This window comes from Platalea leucorodia, assembly GCF_965183815.1.
Source record: "Platalea leucorodia genome assembly, chromosome: 1".
Classification (NCBI taxonomy): Eukaryota; Metazoa; Chordata; class Aves; order Pelecaniformes; family Threskiornithidae; genus Platalea; species Platalea leucorodia.
The window spans coordinates 25415048-25437767 of record NC_138823.1 but is presented as its reverse complement, the minus strand read 5'-3'; the positions used below and the strand labels follow the sequence as shown (position 1 = coordinate 25437767).

The window sequence follows — 22720 nt, the reverse complement described above, 5'->3', positions numbered from 1 at the left end:
GAACATCATTGGCATCTCCAGCACAACTTTTGTTATTACATAAAATGCCTGTTTAACACCCATCCTTTGCCAGTGCAGTGGTGCTCAATGGACCTTGAGCTTTCATTGTGCTTTGTCCTTCTTCCCAGAGGAAACTCAGGTCTCTCGTAACCACTTAAAAGCTTTTCTGCAATACATTTACAGCCTGATTTTCAGTCCTGTTTCTGTTTCTCAGTGTTTCCTTGGGGTAATTTGGAGAGATTGTGTCCTTAATACAAGAATCTGCAGCTCAACAGACACAGATCACTGTTGAGGCAATGTAGCACACTTTTTGTGTGTGTTTGTGTGTGCTTTCTGAACTTCTCATACTGAGTTGTGTTTTCACTGGTGACATGCTGAGAGCAAATGACACATTACAACACCACCAGCTAATATCTGGTCCCAGGCAGCAGTTTATATAAATTTCTTCCCCTCAAACCTATGCTGATTTGATGATACTGGCAACAAGTCATGGGCAATTCTGGTGCCATACTTGAATTGGAGTCAATGCTTTCTACAGAACTGCAGAAACTTTTTATCTGCAGCTTTCTTTTTACCTCATTTGACTTCTTTACTGTTTCTACTAAGTTCTTCTTCCCTCATGTCTTTTTTAAAGAAATAAAACATTAGCTAGCTTTTTTTGGAAAAGCATGTTTACTGGAGAATGTAGAATAGCACTGTATCAGTTGTGGAACAGAAAGTAGCTGTAAGATTGCTTGTCAGATTGCAAAGGTTGTAGGCAAAGTCCTAGAAATATTTCAGTACTGTGTCTTTTTGCCTTATGCGTGGCTCAGTTATAATTATAATGGTGTAATTACGGTAGCAGTGGTAGTATCGGATGTCCTGCAGCTGGGAAGAGTAAAAGTTAGTTACCAGAGTGAGATCTGCAGCTACGCTCTGGCTTATGTGAATGTAGGTGGTCTCAGAAAATGAGTATGCAGCTCACATGTTTTGGGGATATATGCATTGCAGAGGACCTGTTCTTTGGAGCAGCTTTTTCCAAGGGGGTGTCTTTGACACCTGCTGTTCAAGTAGGTTGTCCTGCCAAGCTGAGGGGTTTCAGTATGACAGGAATAGCAGCCCACTAGCAGAGTAGTTTTGCCTTTTTTGCTCTTAGTAATAGAACAAGTTAATTTGTATTTTATTTCATTTGTAACATGCAAAATCCAGGGAAACACTTTAGTGTTCCTGAACAACAGTAAGCAAGTCTAATAAGTGTTCATGTTTCCTGCCTGTCCTGACCTTATTTTGCGATCAGCATTTTTCAAAGACATAATTAAAATGTCCTCCAATGTTACCACTTTTGAACTGACCGGTGGCTTACATTGGCTTTGGCCTGCCCCTGCCATAAGCGGATAAAAGGGAACTGTCTGCATAAAGGCTTCAGTCTCTTGAGAACAACGTGGTGGAGGTAAATGCTGGCCAACCTTTGAGCATCTTTTCTTCTTTCAGCAGGAGTGAAGCATCCAAGAATGACTTGGAAAGTCAGTAGTAAATTTTATAAGACATCAGTGGGAGGAGAAGAGTTTAGAGAGAACTACAGATTCCTATCAGTTATTCTGAAATTGTTGTGTTATTAAATCCACTAACATGGGAATAAAAATTGCTGAGTGCACTCAAATGATAAACATATGAACAAGATTCTTCATGCAGTTACTTCTGATAACAAGGACTGGAGTGGGTACATTAGGAGAATCTTGCTTCTCATGCCCCTAATTCTCTGTCTGCAATCTTGTCAGAGGTTTATTTAAAGGCTAGAATAAGTTTCTTTTAACATTTAGCCATTAAAATAGTTAAGCAGGTACAGCTCTGATATAATCTTAACTAAACATGCCTTTCAAGCTTACTGATCCGGGACACATAATCAGTTTTCTGTACTACTGTGGTAACCATTGTGTTTAATTTTGGAAGTTAAAAGGCACAAAAACTAATAAAATTAGAATAGGAGCCTCTGAGAACAGTGCCTGAAGGAGAAATTAAATTCATTTCAACACAAACAGATATGAAATGAAGTACAAATAGAACAGCAGTAATAATTTTAGTATGACACAAGATTTCATTAAAAAATTCAACAACCTTTATTGCATTCAGTGTCAGGGTTGTAGAGGCTGAGTGAATATAGGGTCTTTTTAATGCATATTTTGGAGGTGGTTGAAGACTGATGTCTAATAGCACTCAGTGGTGCTTGCCATCTGGTTAGCCAGTGCTATATAGGTGTCAGAATTTCTGTGAGCATACATTCCTCTGTTGTGTGTGAAACTGGGAGTGCAGGGATAGTTAAGTAAATAAGTTATTTCAACTTGCAGCTGTAGGAAGAGAAAGTAGAGGGAGATGGCATTGGCAATGAGACACACAACCTTTCAGATGAAGGTCGGGGATTCAAATCTAAGGTGAAGTGACAGGGAGTATTAGCACTGACAGATTTTGAGTGGCCTAGGGACATAAATTTGATGTTAGGTCCAAGTAGACAGAAACCCACATCACACAAACCTATCTGTATAACCTGGACCTAGCTGGTGTTTGTGGTGCTTTTCTTTCTGATTTCGTCTCTGTAGCAGGACACAGGGAAAAAAAAAATCTGCTGTGAACATTTCCACAAGCTCAAAAAGTTTCCTGTGCTATGGAGGACACGAAGAAATTTGTGCCTGTGAAAATGTCCGAGATGATACCAACCTTCAGCCATTCCTGAGGTGCTTGAGAGGGGGCAGATGGAGACCAATGTGCAAAGCATGGCTCGGCTTGATTCCAGAGTGTGGCCATGAGGACACACTTTTAGGATGAGTGCGATAATCACTCTGCATGTCCCTTGCAATGAATACTCAAATGTTTCACACAAGCTGGACCAGTTCCAAATGAGATAGCTTCCATTTTCTGGTATCTCTGCCTGTGGTAATCACACCATGATTTTGGAAAGGGGCAGGACAAGGGACTTGTGTATCTCCTCCCTTTCTGTCACTGCAGTTGACTTGTTTCTCACCTTTCTCCAGGGTTTGTCCAGAGCTATGAGTTATCCATCTGCTGTCTGTTCTGTGAAAGGGAAACACTGGCTTGTGCCTGGCATGGGCACGTATTAAAAGATGGCAACAGGCAGTAGCCATACAGTACCCAGACAACTCGTGCAGTTGAACCTCTTTCCAGCCAAACGTCTTGAAGTCCATGTTGCCACTTTTTTTCCTGCTTTGCCACAGCTGTCCTTCGCACCAGGTTTTCTGAAATCTCCTGCACTCCAAATGCATTCCAGAGCCCTTGCGTTACTGGTTCCAATAAAACGAATCTCTCTTGACTTTGAGCAGAAATTCCACGCTAGGAATCATCCTGGCAACAATTGTCTCCTCTGGTCTTTTACAGAAATTGTTTGAAAAATCAGCTGCTTGTCCATATTGGTGAAAACTTGTGTCTGTCAAACACACTTTAAGTTTCATAATAGTATATAAACAAAGAAATAAAGGACAGATAAACATGAAGGGTGAGGTATCACTTTGTATCAAAACTCTGGGGTTTTGAGATACACTAATGGGAACTGAGTAGGGAAGCCTGTCAGTGTTACTTGCAAGTACTTAGCTGTGTCTCTGTGAGTACGACTCTTCTGTTTCTGTGGGGTTGTGGGCAGGTACTAGAAATTGTGGACAGAGTTTTCATTTCTGTACGGAGATACAGCTGCAGTGATTTCAACATAAGACGGGGATTTTGAGTCTCCACTTCTTAGTATTTTCCATGAATGCTGTCATAAATATAGGAATAAATGTTAATCTTCACTATATCCCTGTATAATAAACAGTTGTTTAGTCCCATTTTACTGATAAAGAGATCAATACAATGTAATTAACTAATTTGAATTTACAAATGAGGAATTAATGATTTTCTAAGTCCACATTTAAGCCTCAATAGAAATGCTGTTTTAATTATCAGAAACTAAAAGAAACCAAAGGGACTATAATTGGTGAAAGAAGAATTGTAATCTGAAAATGATGTTGAGACTTTGAAGACGTCTCATACAATATGTAAAGCAATTCTTCTAGGGTCAGTGTAAGATAAAGACTTTTTTTCATGTTGCAGGTCAAATAATGTCCTGTTTCTGTGGGTTCTTGCATCAGTTCATAAAACTATTAGACAAAAATTGCAAATTATTCCCTAAAATGGATTTCATACCAACTTTAATTTTTACTGTGATTTTGACTGCCCTAAGCAGAAAAGAGGTCTTTTCTCTTGTGCTAGTAAAATGGTATATTGAAGATTACAGTTGTACTTTAGCTGTCTGGACCTTGCAGGACATATTTGGGTTTGGTAGAATCGATTTCCAAGGTGTGTTCTGCTTTTTGGGTCTCTAATGAAATTTTCAGAGCCAAAAGAAATGTGGATTATTTATAGAGCCAGAAAAAAATCTGAATTATTCATTCTGGAATCAGTGTCATAATTACAAAAAGACACCTCTGGAGATCATGTAGTCCAACCCTGTGCTCAAAGCCAGGTCAACTAGAGCAGGTTGCGTAGCACTTGGGTATTGAATATCTCCAAGGACGGAGACCCCACAGCCTCTCTGGGTAGCAGTTCCAGTGTTCTATAACCCTTGTAATAAAAAAGGTGTTTTCTTATTTTTAAAAAAATTTCTTCCATTTCAGTTTGTGCCTTTTGCCTCTTGTTCTGTCAGTGGGCACTACTGAGAAGAGTTTGGCTCCATCTTCTTTACATCTGCCATCAGGTATTTATACACATTGATGAGATCCCTTGAGCCTTCTCTTCTCCAGTCCCAGCTCTGTCAGATGCTTCAGTCTCTTCATGACCTCTGTGGCCCTTGGCTTGTTCCAGTATATTCATGTCTCTCTTGTTCTGGGGAGCCCAGAGCTAGACACAGCACCCAGATGTGTCTCACCAGCACAGAGTGGAGGGGAAGGATCACCTCCCTTGACCTGCTGGTAACACTGCACCTGATGCAGCCCGGGGTGCTCTTGGCCTGGTTTATGGCACAGGCAGATTGCTGGCTCATGGTCAACTAGTTGTCCACGAGGACCCCAAGCTCCTTCTCTGCCAAGCTGCTTTCTAGCCAGTCAGCCCCAGCCTGATCCTTGAAAATCAGTCAGCTCTCCTGGACCCTTTTTCTCTCCAGGACTCTCTCCCATAGAATTCTTACAAGCAGGTCTCTACTTTCCTGGTGTCCAGGGCTGATATCCTGCCATTTGGCTTGCTGCTTCCTCTCAGGATCCTGAACTCCAACATCTTATGTTCACTGCAGACCTTCATATTCCCAGCCAGTTCTTCCTTGTTTGTAAGTATCAGGTCCAGCAGAGCATCTCCCTCATGGGTTCCTCGATCACCTCTGTGAGGAAGTTGTCGTCAGTGTACTCCAGAGACCTCCTGGATTGCTTCTGCCCTGCTGTGTTGTCCCTCCAGCAGGTACTGGGGTGGTTAAAGTGCCCCATGAGGACCACGGCCTGCAAACCTGGGGCTTCTTGTGTTTGTCTGAAGAAGGCTTCATCTACTTCTTCCTCTCCAAGGGCTATCTGTAGCAGATGCACCGCAGTGTCACCCACATTGGTCTGCCTGCTAGTCCTGACCCACAAGTTCCCAGATGGCTCATCATCTGGCCCCAGGCAGAGCTCCAGGCGAACCCATGGCTCTCTCACACAACGGGCAACTCCCCCTCATCACCCTCCCAGCCTGTCCTTCCTAAAGAGCCTGCACCCACCATTTGCAGCCCTCTGGTCATGCAGGCTATGCCACCATGCCTCTGGTATCCCAAGGAGATGGCAGCCCTGCAGCTACATGCAGACCTCTGCTTCTGCCCGTTCCCCGCGCTGCGTGTGCTGGTGCTTCAGTCATCGCTTTGTAGTAACTTCCTACCCCCGCCCACCCCAGCGGCTTGCTGCACTTCTGGAAATGCGTGAAGTTAGCACTGCGTTGAGAAGTTTGTTCTGTAGTTTAAGAGAGAAGCAATGTATGCGTGGGAAAGAGAAATTAAAATGTTATGTACACATTAAAAATTAGTAAGGAATAATAACAACCTTAAAAAAAAAAGTGACAAATAAAAATATAATCTTAGCAAAATTCTGAAAAACCTAGTACAGATGCCAGGAATGTAGGATGAGCTATAGAAATAAAAAAGGGTTACAGTAATCATATGAAAAACTAGTGCAGTGTTTTAGCATCCTTTGCAATGAAATCTTTTATGTAGCAGAGGAAGAAATGGCAAGAACCATGGATTTGTGGAGTAAGAGGACAGCATCAGAAGAGCCTCTGTCGTAGGCTGGAGTGGCAGCTGTGAGCACAGGCCTGTGAGTCTGTGACCATGAAAATACTTAATGCTGGAGAGCGGGAAGTTTTTGCCATCACAGCAGAAAGGCGTGGAGCCACCTCCCACTATGGAGTAGCGAGGACAAGAGACTTCAACAGTTCTGGTAGTTCATTGTAGCTATAGAAGTGGGATGATGAGACAGTTTCGGGAGAACTGATTACGTGATCAGCACTCCTTTTAGTATGTATAATGGTGAGGGACAGTGGTGTGGTAAAAGGCAGGAATTTCATTTCCATTGTGTCCAGCTGATGGTGATGAATTAAGTAAAAGCTTATGGTGATGTAAAATTACGAGGCAGGCTTGTGAGTTGACAGCATTCAAAATCCAATTTGGTTTTTGAATGCTGCAGAGAGAGCTCAGTAGGGCACGTTTTAAAAAAGCTTATGTTATAGCAGGTATTAGGAAAAATATTTTCCTAAGAGCAAACATTGAAACAGTTTGTCCAGAGAGGTTGTGGCATCTCCATCTCCAGAAATTTTCAAAACTCGACTGCACAAGACTCTGAGTGATCAGATCTGAGTTGACCCTACTGTGAGCAAGGTGTGGAAGTCGATGAGCACCCAGAGGCCCCTTCCAACCTCAGGTATTCTCTGATGCTCAGTGTCTGGCACTGGGACATAAATGTTATGTTTTGCATCTCCCTCTCTTGTAGTCCTCTGATATTATTACAACCATCTAATGGTTGTTTTGACTTGCTTCCATCAGCAATCTTCTTGAGGGATTTGTAAAATGAAATCCATTTTCTTGAGGACGGTTCAGAGGTGGCTACTCAGGATGGCTTTCAGGACATTTTGGGTCATCAGAATGCTCTTAAGGCAATGCTAGCAGGGCACGGGGTCTGACTTAAAGAGTCCTCTAGTGTTCTGAAGAGGAAAAAATAGTTTTGTAATTTTTTGGAGAAAAACCTGCAATTTCTACAGTTTTGGAAAGTGATGCTTGCCAGTAGTGCATAGTATACAGTGTACGATTAGGACAATTTTCGTAAATGCTTCAGTGAAAGAAGCAGTACTAGGCATTGTGTTTATTTTCGCTGAGATTAATTTTAATATCTGATGAAAGAAATTTCCAAGATAAAACATTCGTGAATGTTGCTAGATCTGAAGTAACGTTGTAGAAGCCATATAGGATGTGGTAGAAGTGCCATATATATCCCTAAAGTGAAAAATATATAAATACAAAGACTCTTTAGATAATAAAATAATCCCTTTCTTCATACACAAATCATCTACTACATGTGTAAGGGAAGTCTTCCTTTGGTAAGTGTAGAAAAAGGATTATTTCTCTCTGCATATCAGGTCAGACACTGTTTCAGCTTTCACACAGGGACATTTGCAGAGATTCTTTGCTGATCTTTGAACTAGAAAAACAGCAGCTACATCTTCATCTTTATGCCAGGGTAAGTAATATTTCAGTGATACCTGGTTCTGTTTAGATATAGTTATTGTTACAATTTTTCCTCTTAGAACCTCTAGAAGGTGGGCTGAAATGTATAAATTAAAGTATCTTTGAAATACAGTATTTTGAAGAGTGGTATTATTTCTGAAATTTACAGCTCAGGAAATAGGAAATAAAAGATTCTAGGGAACTTAAATATGGAAATGCTAAGTCTTGAAATCCAACATTTAATAAGAAAATGGTAGTCATTTCAGTACTTGGTTATCTTTTGAATGCTCATATAGTTTCTATGTCTCATTACCTTTACTACAATTCCCTTATCAGTAATAACTTATTTTCAGACTAATTTTCTCCTTCACTGTCCTACATACCATAAATTATATCAGCCTATGCTATTTAACTGCTCAGTGGTTTTGAGATTCACTTCAAACAGGGAGGTTTGGTTGCAATACTTTCCGAGAACATTTTATTTTCAATCACTTTTATAAAGTAGAGATTCAGCTTTAAAGAGTTTACTGTATATTGTGACACAGAAGCTCTTTGAAGGTTAATCAGCTTTTTAGCAATAATAGGGTTGGATTCTTGTGTGACTAAGTGAGTCACTGCTGTTTCATGTGCAGATCTATCATTTAATCGGAAGCCTGGAAGTTAAGACTTACTACGCTGCATATTAAGGAGTAAAAGACAGTTTTTTGTTTTAATCATTTTTTTCTTTCTGAACTTCACTGTATCTTTAGGACTGTAAATTAGTTGAGACAGCTAGACTGATTATTTGAGAACCATTCCTAATGTGCGTGAAATCTAATAAAAGGAGCTATACAGTGAAGTCATATTATTTGGACACCAAAGCTAAAAACTAATTTGAAGAAATATTCTTATATATACAAAATAAAATCCTCTAAATGTGGTAATGTTCCTGATTTACATTTAGGGCATGATTTAATCCAATTGCAGTTTAACTGGAGGCAGTTCGTGTTTTCTTAAAGGCAAGTGCAGAAACTCACAAATCTTTTTTCACATATTTGTACCCCAAAACAAATATTTGGGAAATGGTCAGGGTAGATGTTCATGAAGAGTTTTTACCAAGTAAGTGTTTTTTTATAGCTGAATATCTCTGATATAGCTCTGTGCTTGAATTTAGCGGTTGAAGTTGATGGAATTACACACAATAGAGTAGACCTGTGTTTAAAGATAACTGGACAAAGTATTTTTTTCTGGTAGTAATGAACCACACATTTTCAAATACAGGAGAGATTATATTAAAAAAAATATATATATAATATATATTATATGTATATATCTAACCTAATCCCATGCCATATAGTGTTACGTTTGTGATGGGCACTCAACTTTGTCAGTTTTGTCTTCCCAAAATGTTGAGATGCTGAGCTTGAAACCATAGTAGTATAGATACAAAACACGGTGTCCCTGCGAGAACTATTTAAATTATTATCTCTATTTCGCAGTGCTTGAGAAGTTTCCTTAGAGTCTCTATCGTGCTGTTGGAAGAGCTGGGTTGGATTCCAGAAAGAAAGATGATGTGCGATGCATTTGCTGCAGCCTCTGTGCTGCTACAGCACATAGGATTACAAGTTCTGATTGTTTAGATTTTGGAAGGCCTTTGATGGAAAAGCCAAGGGGCTGATTTACAGAATCTTACGGCATGACACAAATACATAGCTACTGTAAATATTTTAAAACTTGAGGAATGTTGGTTTCTATACAGGAATGGTGTTCTGCCTGGACATGAAGTGTCAAGTAGGAAGAGTAGATAACTCTTTAATTTGTCGTTTGTGTCGGTGAAGGGAGAAAGGTTTAAGGTGGAGTAGGGGAGAGAATGGGTCAGGGCAAAAAACCTAATTACACACCAAAATTGTATTCCTTTAAGATGACAGAACTTTTTCCTAAAAATGAGAGAGAATGCAGTCTGCACACTAAGAATTACTTTAAAAGAGGGAGGTGACTGTGGACACTAGTGCCAGCTTTGCTATTCGGTTAAGCAGTAGAAAAGCATATTGGTTTGTGTTGCTATTTTCCAGAACATATTTGCAGGCACTACTGCGGATGATGCTAATACATCCTAAAATTGCCGTGCCAGATTTACTACTCTTAATTTCCAAATCTGTGCATATGAAGACTTTGTTTAATCATAGTTTTGAAGGCAAGTTAAGCATGATGGGCTTAAATTTAGTCCTGCCAGCTGTTTTATTTGCCCGCTAGTTAGGTACATGATATGCTGTCTTTCTCTTTTCCCTTGTTCTCATGCTGTTAACATGGTGAAATGAAGAAAATCTTTAGATGCTTATAAACTGAAGCCATCTGGCAGTTCATAGTTGTCATGCTATCCAAATGGGTAGATTACTCAAAATGTACTCCCTATGCTTTGGAGCACAGGCCTGACTTTGGTGCTGCATTCCTCTCTCTGAGAAGCTGGGATTAAGAGGTTTTCAGTCATGGTTTAAGTTAGCATCAGAAATTTTGTTTGGGACTGGGGAATATAGGAAATTGTGAAGTGAGAGAGTGTTTGTGTGAGTAAAAAGAGTAATAAGTATCTGGGGAAGGAGAGAATTTATAGGCAATTTTTTGATCGGATTGACTAGGGGATCCTAATTCTTACCTGACTTCTGTTTTTCTCTAATTTTTGTCCAAACACAAATGTATGTGGTGTTCATACGTTTAAGTTTTGTACAAATATCCCATGCACTGGGAGGGGATTCATGCAGAAAAAATATCCAGTCAAATAATGTAAGACCTTATTGCGATACCTAGAGCTTAAGATGGACCTATTTAGATGCAAACTGGAGAAAAAAGAATGACAAAAATTTGAACAGAAATGCTTTTCATGAGTTTCCAGGTAATTGGGAACTGGGCTGGAACACCGTAGACCTGCGTTGCCTGAGCAAACGACTACCTCATGGCAGTATTTGGCTGAAAATGTGGGCGAGCAGTTGAGAAGAACTCAAGTTACAGTCTAGAGCACGTCACTGTTTTAGCTTGAAGTTTTGGCATACAGACACTTGGAGTTTGAATGTGTCTTGGCTAAACATGCTTGATCTGTTTCTAATATCCTGTATAGTTCTTGGTCATCCCATTCTCTGTGTATGTGATCCTTGTTTAAGTTTTCTGTCCTCTCCATGCAAGTTAAGGTGCTCCTTATCTTCCCCGTCTGCTGGAGGAAGATGTAAGGAAAAATACTTTTCAGTGGTTTGGATAATGAAAGTTATTACTAAGCTTTTCTAAGAGAATGTGTTGCTAGCCAGGTTCCATAAATAAAGGTCCTACTTTGTGGACCCTAACCTCCATCCATGAAGTCTTCTTCATCCATGAAGGGCAAAGATGAATGATGACTTCATTACTCTTCCATTACCATCTGCCTCAGTGACATGAAGTAACTTTGCATGCTGGTTTTCACAACTTGATACAAATGTTATTCTAGATTAAATTCCGTGATTGAAAATGCTACTTACAATTTTTTTCCTAATATTTATTATTTATGATCTCTAACGTTGCATAGAAAGAAGTTTTTGCCTTGTACCTACAGGAGCAAGTGAGATTGTGAAGACTAATTAAAAGCGGAATGGACGTTTCTTAAAATTCCCTCTAACCAAGCAGAAGGTAGTTCACCTACATTTTATGAAGTTACTGCGTGACAAATGCAATAGGCATGTGTGACTACATATGGAATGAGAGATTTTTTTTTTACGTATGGAATGGGAGATTATTTTTCAGTGGCAAAAACCATCCTGCTTAGAAAAGGATAACTCCATGACATATGCAAATATATGTGAATGGGTGGTTCCTCTTCCTAATCTTCTTCGTTTTAAAATATAAAATATATATTTATATAAATATATAAAATATAATATAAATTTCAAAATATTTCAATATGCTTGATTGAAGGGCTGGGCATGACTTAAAGGCATCCAATAGAGATCATAATGCTGGTGCAGAAGGAAATAGAATAACTCATCTTCTATTTGAAATGTTTCCTGCAGTTTTGCTTCAGTTGTATTGTCTCAGGACTGTATCTGGAGTAGCATTTCTTAGCTGTGTCACTGCAGGAAAGCCAAGTCTTAAGTTGTTATGTTGCATGCAAGCTGTCTTATCCTAAATTTATTTTTGGTCAATTTGGCAGATGTGTATCGCTGTATTTGCACTGTCCTATACAGTTGCTTGTGGTTTCTCTGTATATTTAAACAAATACTTATAATTACATATACTTACTTACATTGCTTTGCAATGCTTACATTCTGTTGGCATGTGCTGACATTTCTATAGGGATGTTTTGTGCAAATGTAAGTGATTAGTCTATGTGTAGATTTGGAGCTGAGAATCACATAACAAATTTGAAAGCAATGTGGAAAATGCAATAATCATATGTCCTTGATAGCTTTAACTGCCTTTGTTACTAGCCCACCTGTACAGAGTATTATACTACTATTATTTTATAATATTATTTTAAATTATATAGTAGTTTAGAGTGAATTTTGGAAATATTTCCATTCATTGTCCAGACACATTGTATCTACTTAAAGACCAAGATAAACATAGTGGTTTTGTTATTTTATGACTGTGTCTTATTTTAAGAACGTCTATGGCTAGCTATCAGCAGGATCAACTGAAACTTTCATTTTAGCAGCTGCTACAAAAGCATGATAGTTTAAAAAAACAACTGTTCTGAAAAAACTTTCTCATAGAAGTACATTGGTTGTATTTAGGTAATTGCTTTTGGCATCAGCTTAAGTAAATTTAAGTAAAAGTTCATCCATAAAATTATCTGACTTTCTCAATCCACTTGAACCTTGATATGTTTTGTTATAATGTTCTGGAGTTGGTAAAGATGCTTTATGATTGGAGTCTGTAACCCCAAATGGGATTACACCCCCTTCTTCTGATTCAGAATTTCCTGCTGTTGCAATATGTGCCGTTTCACAGAAATGAGGAGTAATTCCCTCTCAGGCGCTCATCTTGAGATTGCTGCGAGGGAACAGCCTTAGTGAGGTATTCTTTCACTGCTAAAGACAAGGCGTCGCTTCTATTGTAAACTTGGTTCTCTCTCAATGAGTTTAGAAACTTGTTCTAAATAATAACTTCAGCTTGAAGCTCTGTTTCCCAGGAGAGTGCATGGTTGTCTTCTTAAAACCAGTTTTTGCTTGAAGAACAAACCGACCGCATGGCAATTTTCAAGTTGTGGAATAGATGCCCTTTATACTGCAGACAGTTGTGCTTTCACTCAGAGCCTTTTCTGTTCTTTTAAAATAATAAATATAATTTAATATATTTATATTTTAAATAAATAATATTAAATATATTATATAAATATATTATAAAATAAATATATAAATATAAATATATATAAATAATATAAAATATATTATAAAATAAATAAAATTATTATTATGTAATTTTATTTATTATTTTTATTCTATTTTATGATTTATTTTATTTATAACATTATTATTATTATTATTATTATTATTATTATTATTATTATTATTATTATTATTATTATTATTATTATTATTATTATTGTCATCATCATCATCATCATCAAATTTCTTATTGTAGACAGTAATATGTCTGCATCAGCCGGCTGCAAAGCGTGGTGTTGTTTGAGCCCTGTCCCCCATAGGCAAGTTGCAGTGGGGCTGCACTCTGCTTTGAGTTCATTCACGCATTGCCCTCACCACCTGCAAGCGTGTGTGTGTGTGCTTAGTCCTCCCTTATAAGAAAACAAAAAGAGCAAGGAGTACCGCAGTGGGCACTTCTTTTCTGCTCTCATTTCAGAAAGGTTTCTACCTCCAAATCTGTCATGGCTTTTCTTAGATTATCTGGTTTCAAGCTATGTTGTTATTGTAGCAGAGGGCTGCCACAGATTAAGTCCTTCTACTGCAGGGCAGCATCCCCGGAAAACATGTTGTTTGCAGTCTTTCACGCCGGGCCTGGGAGGATCATGACATTAAATTGTAGGAATACCTCCTGTGAGTAAATCTGAGGCTTTTACAGAGGGGGCCTGCTGTCCAAATTTAAGTGCTTGTGAAGGAGGAGAGGTTTTAGAGTAAAGGCTGCAGCATGTCTGTCTGCTACCAAGAAAATCAGCCTGTGCTGGAAAGCAAGCACATGTTGAGTTAAGGCTGGATAAGCAAAAAAGAGAGTTGAAACATCTGAGAAGGAAAGAGTAAGCTGCTTTTCAGATTTTGATCACAAGCTTTTCCAGCTTCTAAGGCATGACACTTCTGTTTTTTATAATATACACATTTATAAACATTTCAGCGTATTTTCTAAATTTCAAGGGTTTTGGTGCATTCTGGTTGGATATATGGCAATACAATGGGTATGACTAGTAATTTATCATGGCCCTTGTTTAATACAAAGGGGCCTTTTAGTTGTGTTACCTGAGTGTGCATTTGGTTGGATGAAAAAACACGGTTGTTTGATGAGCACTTGTTGCTTTTTGTCTTATTATGATCTATTTGTCCATTATTTTTAATAACCAGTGAAAAAGTACTAAGATTTCTCTCATGAGAAGGGGAAAATAGAGATCTTCATGCCTGGGCCCCAAGTTAGTTCGTTGCAATGTTAACTGCATACTTGACAGCATAGGCTCTCACCCTCCAGGGGTGATAATAGGAAAAATTCATTATGTTCTCATTTTCCATGCTAGAGTAGTTGTCCTGTGATGAATGAAAGCTGAGATGATGTGCCAGGAGATCTTTGTCCCTTAGGGAGAAGAAGGTGGCAGGAGGAATGAGTATTTTTCACCTTTTTCTAGATTCTACAACTCTGAGACCTGTTTAACATCAGCCGACTAGAGAGTGGGAAGCGTCCCTTCATGTATGGCCAGTTCTGGGCAGGACACAGGCGGATGCTCCAGGGTCTCCTTCAGTTTTTCCTCAGTGCTGAACTGTCATGGGTTGGATGCTTCCACCCTGTCCCAAGGGCACTCTTTACTGGTACCAGTTCTTCAAAGATTCCTGGGGCACTTCAGCAGCTCCCTGCTCTTGTTTTTGTCCTATTGCATCATTTTACCACACAGCCTGCTCAGCTCAGAGTTCTCGTCCCTCCTTGACCTCTCCTTTGCAATCATAGATCCATCAGCCCTTCAGCTTCATATCCAGTTAGGGAACTGTCTCACTTCTGGTATTGGTCTGATGCTGCCTGTCGACATTCGAAGAGTTCAGATCGGAAACTGGGTGTTTCTGGAGATACGTATACTACTATACTCTTCTGTAGCCCCAAAACTTTCTTTGCAGAAAACCCATATGGGACTTGCTACCATGTTGTTTTTAATTTAAAATATCCTTATGACTAATGGAACTATAAAATACCTTGTCATTGTTGTAGCACATAGGGGATCTAGTAATAAATCAGAGGTCCTCTGTGGCAAGAACCATAGATATATAATAAAACAACAGCCTCTGTCTGGGAATACTTCAGTCGAAGATAATATTTCTTCCTGATGCACCCAAAAATAGGGTTAATCAAATTTCATGCCTAAGGGCTTAAACAGCTGGAATGTGAAAGAAATTTTCACCATTCTGCATTTTAGTAGTCCTGTATCTCTGGGAAGTATGCACCTTGTTAATGTACAAGACAAAACCTTTAATTTAAACATTTCTCACAGCATATCTAGTTTGATTTAAGCAGTGATTTGAAGCAGTAGGATGCATTTGGTCATCCCAGATTTATATTCAGTGACTAAGAGAATGATGTTTTGGTTTTATTTGAAATGTTTCCTTCCTCCCGTTCTAAACTAAAAAGCCAAATTTATGACAAAATCATTAAAATGCTTAAATGCTGAACTGACTTTTCTGATTCAGTGTTTTCATGTAGATATGTTTTCTCATAATTGCTTTTCCAGATTGTATTGGTCAGTGGACATCTGGACAGCTGGGACGTTGGGCAGGGAGCTATGGATGACGGTGGTGGAGCATTTATATCATGGGAAGCATTATCACTCATTAAGGATCTGGGTAAATATTTAATTTTAAAATATTTTTAATGCATTACATTTCCAGGACATTTTGTATATTGTCTAAACTGGATTTTCTATTTTATTCATTCCTCTGACTGCAAATATTCATACTTAGTATAAATATTTTGAAAGTTTGTCTGTTAAACTCCTTCTTTCATCACAGGGGTCATCCAGAAGCAACACATCAGCCAATGGTCTAGAAAATGCTTTGCGCCTGCATGGTCACCATCATCATACAATGAAAGTTCAGTGTAAGATGTAATATCTAGGCACCTTAGAAGGAAGTCACTCCTTTTCATTTTGTCTTAATGACTTCGTCCTTGTTAATGAAGATTAAGCTTCATGAAATCACAGATAGCCTTCTGATATTGTTCTCTGCCTTTTAAGCAAACATTGTCATTCAACACGTTCCTAAATCTTTCACTGTCCTACATGTTGCTTTGACAGCGGCTACTCAGTTAATTTAATTCCCAACCCCTTACCTTGCTCTTGATAACTTCTCAAGACAATTTCACCTAAGTCTCTCTCAAGAGCACGTAACTAGGACTGGATCCAGGCAATGATCCTGCCTCTGTTCTTTTCCCTTTCATGTACATGTAAAGATATTCAGCTAAAATTATTCTAAACTTCACAGAAGTTCATATTTCCAATGTTCTCAGCTTTGCACTTGAGGGCTGATTTCCTGATTATGCAGCTTTTATGTTGCTGTATGCTTGGGCTCTGCTTTGGACTGTGACAGCTAATTTCCTTGGCAAAGGTAATCCAGGTCAGAGGAAGCACACTCTTGAGTCTCATCATTACAAGGATACACTTCTGTCAAATTGGGCTTAACCATGGTGATCTGTCAGATGTTGTGGGCTCATATGTCTTGTCAAGCAACGTTTGACACTGAGGCCTTGCACGCTGTAGTATCCTGCTACAGCAGGTTTGTGGGATGCAGAGCAACATTCTGTTTCCAGGGATCACTTCTTTGAATCATTCTTGGTAATCAGCAGGGTGGCAAGGTGACTGTGTTCTGGAATTTGGTCTGTAGATCAGCTGGACTCTTCTGAAGTTGATACTCTAGCGCACAGGCTGTCAACCCTGGACATGCTGGTCTCCCTCCTCCAGAATTTCTGCTCAGCAGAAGTATAAGTTGAACTAAACGCCCATGCTGTCAATGCTAAATGTAGATAAAAAAGGAGAGAAAGAGGAAAAGGCAGCTTCTAGCTTGGATATGTCTGTTCCAGTAGTGCTATGGATAAAATACCAGTGTGGACTTGCTCAGCCTACTGCCTCCTGGTTTGCATAGCCCCCCTGTGTGGGATCTGGAAGGCCAATTTCTTCTACACATGGGCTCCATCTGACTTGTGGGTAGAAGTGGGCTGCAGACAGTGTGTTATTGTAGAAGGGCATGGTCTGCATATGCCTACCTAGGGTGTGTTTGGTGGGAGAGATGGTCCACAAGGTAAGATGAGATAGGGCTGGTGTATGTGCAAGAGGGAGCTGTGGTTGCACAGTCATCTGCCTGTGTTCTCCAGACACTCAGCCTCTCAAAGTTTGGTCTGGTGTCCTGCTGTTCCCAGTCTGCTGTGACCTAGTCTGATTTCTGGTCTCCAAACTGCAAATTCCAGTCTTACTGCTTGATCTGTAGTCTTTTGCTGGTTTTACTTCCATATGGGCTTTTGTCACTATACCCCTCAAAACTAGTTCAAAACAGACTTCTTAGATTGTCAAATTGATACACAAGGATGCTTTTCCCCCTTCATCAGGAGGAATCTATTTTTCCTCATTATTCCCTTTTTCCAGAACTGTAACCTGTGGTCAAGAGGAATGCACCACGTATTCATTAAAAACTAAAATCAGCTACTGCTCCTGCTCTTAGGTCTGCCAGAGTTTAAATAATAAACTATCTTTCCCTGCTTCCAGTCAGAAGGATTTGTGCACTTGAACAATCTCAGTGTTTCTTGAAGAGCTCTTTGTAGACAAGCTCTGTTATGTGATTAGCCACTCTCATACTGCAGTGGTGAACATCAGACATCCCTGTGAATTCCTCCTATTCCTTTATTTTGCATTATTCGAACCTCTTATCTCTCATTTTCCCAGCCTCGGAATGATTGGAATATCAGTCTGTGACCGAAAACAAAGTGCATCTGTTTTAATTTTTGGTCTTTTAAAAGTGAACTAAAGAGGATTCTTCTACAGAAGAATCCAGGCCTACTCCTTCTTTTAGTGTTTTTTAATCTTTCTTTTATGATTCTTGGAAAATTATCTATGCTCCCTACACCTTCAGGAAAAAAAAAAATATGCTTCTGTGTTTGCTGACTCTATTCCATTCAGAATAAACTGGTTTGTGTCTCTTAAGGGCAAATTCATGGTGGCATTGTATAATTCTGATTCACTGGGTTTCCCTTCACGCATGACTGAAACGCATCACTCTGCTTGTTCAAATATGTGATTTCCTCTGGTAGCAGCCTGTGTGTTTGTGGTGAAATGCTGTTTTCTCAGTTGGGAAATGCCGGAGCCGTTGCTGATGCCCTCTGTTGTGTTCAGCTCTTCGTGTTATACCAGTGTTCTGCAGGAACATGAGGCTGGGAGAGGATTTCTGGGTCATCACATCTAACCTGTAGATAACCATGGGCGATAGGGCCTTTCAGAAATTGTCTTCCATAGCAGATTGGTTAATGCAGATTTTGTATCTTACGATGCACATAACATCTGCCAAAAAGGACAGCAAAATAACAGATGTGCAGATTGTGTGAGAAACAAAATTAATGACTTCTGTTTAAAATCAATTCCATAGATTGTGTTTTGAGTGAGCATTATATTTTGAACTGTGGAGACTTGGTTTAATATCCTTTTGAACCCTGATAAATTTAGTCTCAGACTAGTCCACCAAATACATTTGAGATGGGGATAAGGCAACTCAACTGGCTTGTCCGTATGCATGTGTAGAATTTTTTTACTGTGTACTGGGAGTCTTAAAGCCATGGTGCATTGTGTAGCCATAAAAACTGTGTCTGCATTTACCAGAATATAACTGGTCTTGCAGCTATGGTGATACATCTTAAAGCTGAAGCGAGCATTCTGAAATACGAATTCTAGAATATGAAGTTTGTGTCGTGTGGTGAGAAATACTGCCACTACTTCTGCCATGGCCCAGAAATGGTTCCATGGTTCATGGTTCCATGAAAGCAAGATATTACTACGCTGTTTAAGCAGTTTTGTTCAGTGATGATCTAACAGCACTTCATCATAATATCACTGTGACCCTTGGATGTGGCTGGTGGAGACAAGTTATGCCTGTTAATTAGGATTTAGATAATTCGATGTAGTACTTGAAGAACGATTATAGTTTAAATACCATTCCATGCTTTCAACATAACCTCCTCCCTGAACCATTTAGTAGCTATTGGCTTAGGACCAAATACAGGAAATTCATTGAAAAATCATTAAAATTATAGTTTAAGATGGTTATATTTTATATTAAGCAGTACAGCTTGTTTCCTGGCCTCAAGTAAAATTTTTTAACAGTTTTTGCTTTTATTTCTAGGTAAATCAGTTACTTAATGTGTTAGCCTTTGTATTTCCTGAATGTTCAGTGTTAGCCTTTATTTTTTTAATTGAGCTGGCAGTTTCTGTACCGTATTGGTATCTTTTTTTCTTTCTGGTGTTTTCAGACACCGTAATAGTTACACGTTCCCTATGAGGACATGTAACAGTAGCACAATCTGAAGCAGTTTTACAGTCTTCAAAACTTCGAAACTTTGGTAGGATTTTATTTTTTTCATTTCACTTTTTGACTCACATAAACGTTGTTTCTTTTTGAGAGAAAGGCAACTACATGAAGGCCAGAGTGAACTGAAATAGTTTTGCATTATATTACCAAAGAGTGGAATAAAAAGATTTAATTCATGTAAAATCCCATGTATACATCTCAAAAGAGTAGTACCTTAAAAACATAGGGCCAGATTGTGAACTACTGAAGTTTTTAAATACTGTTTAGAGCTATAACGATTCAGTTAGACCTGGAAAGTACAAGAGCTAAAAAGTGGAAAGTTTCAAGTTTGTCTGAACACTTTGCTTCTAATAGCTATAATGTCTCTCTGCCCATCTACCAGGCTGACGGGAAGGGGGCACCTGCTGGAGGTGCCATTCCCTCTCCTCCTTCTCCAGGGAGGAAGCACAGGCAGCAAATTCAGAGCAAACGCTGACTTTTAGATGGTTACATTTCAGCAAGGTGAATCTTACTCCCAGTGGCTTTTCCACAGCCACCCTGCACAGAAAACTGAACCCTACCTCTTCTCTTCCCTGTGGCTGCAGCTTCACTCTCAAAACAACGCTTTCAGCAACGTACAGTTAAATGTCAGTACCGGCTTGTGCACCTGTTGGTACCAGCACTGGCTGTAGACATCTCCTGACCGGAGTAAACAGAAGTGTTTTCCTTAGTGCACCCGTATCAAATTCTCCGTATCAACTATACTCTCACAGCTGCTTGTTTTGCCGGTAGCTAAGCTCAGACAAATTCACCAACTGGTGGCCGTATTGACTAATGTTTTCCAAATGGGTCTTTTCTCCTGGTTAACGCTGAAGTTTAATGAAGCACAAAGGAAAGAAAAACAGTGTTTTTTTCCTGGAACTCTTGAAGCTTATACGCGCCACTGATCGGCAAGATCTGCGGCGAGCTGCTTCATGGCTTATGTGCTTAAAAACTGAAGAACTGGAAGTGTTTCCATAGAGGTTGTTGATGTGAAGAAAGATGAAAGTTTCAGCCAGTTACTGCTCTTTATTCCTTTTTCTGGGAATAAAGATGTCTTTAGAGGCACTGAGGCAGTTCGTGAGCTGGTCTGAACTGGTAAACTCCCTTTCCTTCAGTGGAGCCAGGGCTGTTGCGATTAGCTGAGGATTTCTGATGCTTAAGAAATTACCCTTCATAACTGCAGGCAGGGTATCCGAGGCAGCAAGCTTGTGCAATGTGCAGTTTGCCTGCAGCTGTGTCTGGCAGCTGCCGCCCTCCATAGCCCTCTGCAGTTTTTAACCTTTTGATCAATTTTAACTAAATTTGATAGAGGCATAGAAGTATTTAGAATATGAAGTTCCGATATGTTCTTTCCAAATAGATGATTGAGGAGAGTTGGGTGAGTGCATATTTGTCCCAGCTGAGGGAAAGGCAGGAAGAAACTCCGCTTTTATCCTTTCCCTGTGATGACGAGCGCCTGGTTAATCAGCACATGTGTAGCTTTGGTGTAAGCAGCAGGGCCTCTTTCTTTTTAATCTGCCTGCAAACTCTGTGTGATAGGTAGCAAATATTGCTACGTCGGTAGTGAGAGCGTTGTTTGGGGTAATTTAGAGATGATGGGAAGGCACTGCGGGTGTTTTAGGGAGGAAGGACTGAGGGGTTCCCACCTTTAAGCCGAGGGAATCCATGGGGTGTTGCATGAGCTGTGATGTGGTGGCATTTGGAAGCTGTAGGAGAGACAGCACTCAAGCATATTGGGCTTTTCTAGTTTTGCAGAACAACAGCTGTGTTGCTAATTACAGTCTAGAAACCTCAAACCCAACTTGTCTTCAGGTTGCATTTATAATTCTCCAATTTTGCATTTGTTTGTGTGCAAAAAAGGCGTCTCTGGGGATGGCCAATGCTATTTGCCTCAGCATTTTCATGTTAGTCTGGTTAATGCTCTGGTGTCATTTGAAACACAGTTTCTCTTGTCCCCACGTCACATGAGGTTTACAAAAGAAGCTGCCTTTCCAGGTGAGATAACAGACTAGTTAAGCAGCTACTCATAAAAAAATCACCATAAAATTATGACAAAATTATTTTGGAGCCGTATTTTCCCTTTAGTTGGCTATATAGGTTGGACAGACAGCCTGTAGGACTCGATCCTGCTCTGGATGTTGGTTGCCAGTTTCTGTGAAGGAGGTATTTGTGTTCCTCTCCCACCATTTCAAGCCTCCTGCTGCGGCCATGCTGGTCTTGCTCAGGACTAATACTTGTGTACGATGTATTTGAGCAAGAAGCAGGTAGTATGTATCCGATGATTTCAGAGCTTTAGCCAGTGCTGCCTCATTGCTCCTAATCCAGCTGTGGTCCTGCATCTCTTGGCCGAGGGGCATTTCCCAGCCGAGGCCACAGGCGCTCTGCCCTGCTCCCGCCCCAAGGAGCACCCTGCCAAAGCCACTTCACACTCCAGCGCTAGAAATGCAGGACCTGTCCTTAAAGGGAGCTTGAGGGAACTCAATAACGACAATAACAGAGAAAGGTCTTTAGAAGGTGGTCGTATGGCAGCGTCAGCTTTCCAAGCGTAATATTTTGTGCCTCCTAACTGCAGTAGAGACCTCACTGGAGTCAGAGATGCAGTCAGTTTTGATGGATGAATTTCACTGCTTTCTTCCTAAAAACTTCAGACATGATAACTGTTGTGTCTCTTTTTAATTAAAACAGCTGGAGCCAATTTTTTTTTTTTCCTGTTGAGAAGAGAAGCTGACGGGGTCTGCTACTTGACACTATGGTCTAGTTTATTTTCAGAGTCTCATCTCTGCTAGCACAGGAGGAATCAAATAGTCAACATGTCCTTTGTTCACATCCCAGGTTTCTTTCAGCAACATTTACCCACAAGCTCCCTCTCCTTGTTCAGAAATGTGTTTTCTACCTTTCCTTGGCTGTGTTTGGGTCTCGCTCGTGCCATCGCTGGTCAACTTTTGGTGCCCTGCCAAGCCCAGAGGTGCACACGTGTCCACCAGGTACTGCCCAGTCCATGTGTTTACAGGGTGCATCTTCAGAAGAAGCCCAGTGGCTGTGCTGTGAATTTGCCAAATCACAAACTTAATCCTCTTTCCCTTCAGTTGCTTGAACTGCAGCAGTGTAAGGCATTGCCAGTTATTGCTATCTGAACTCCTGCCTGTGTTGAAGCAGTCGGTACAGACTCCAGGAAAGACTGCGCTCCAAAGACCACTATAGTGATGGATTGTGATACAGAGTAAACGTTTCCCCGCTTTTGCTGTTGTCTCGTGCACTGAGCTCATGTTCGGTCATGTCTGCGTGCCACATGAGACCAGGAAGT

At 40.0% G+C, this 22720-nt stretch overlaps 1 protein-coding gene across 3 annotated transcripts in view; it reads left to right on the top strand.

The window, feature by feature from the left end:
• Window positions 1-22720, top strand: part of CPQ (carboxypeptidase Q) — a 164172-nt gene that overhangs the window by 90492 nt on the left and 50960 nt on the right. For all 3 annotated transcript variants that reach the window (XM_082310230.1, XM_082310231.1, XM_082310232.1), the window contains one exon: window positions 15564-15675. In XM_082310230.1, the coding sequence (XP_082166356.1) occupies window positions 15564-15675 (112 nt within the window). The remainder of the gene's footprint in view (window positions 1-15563; window positions 15676-22720) is intronic.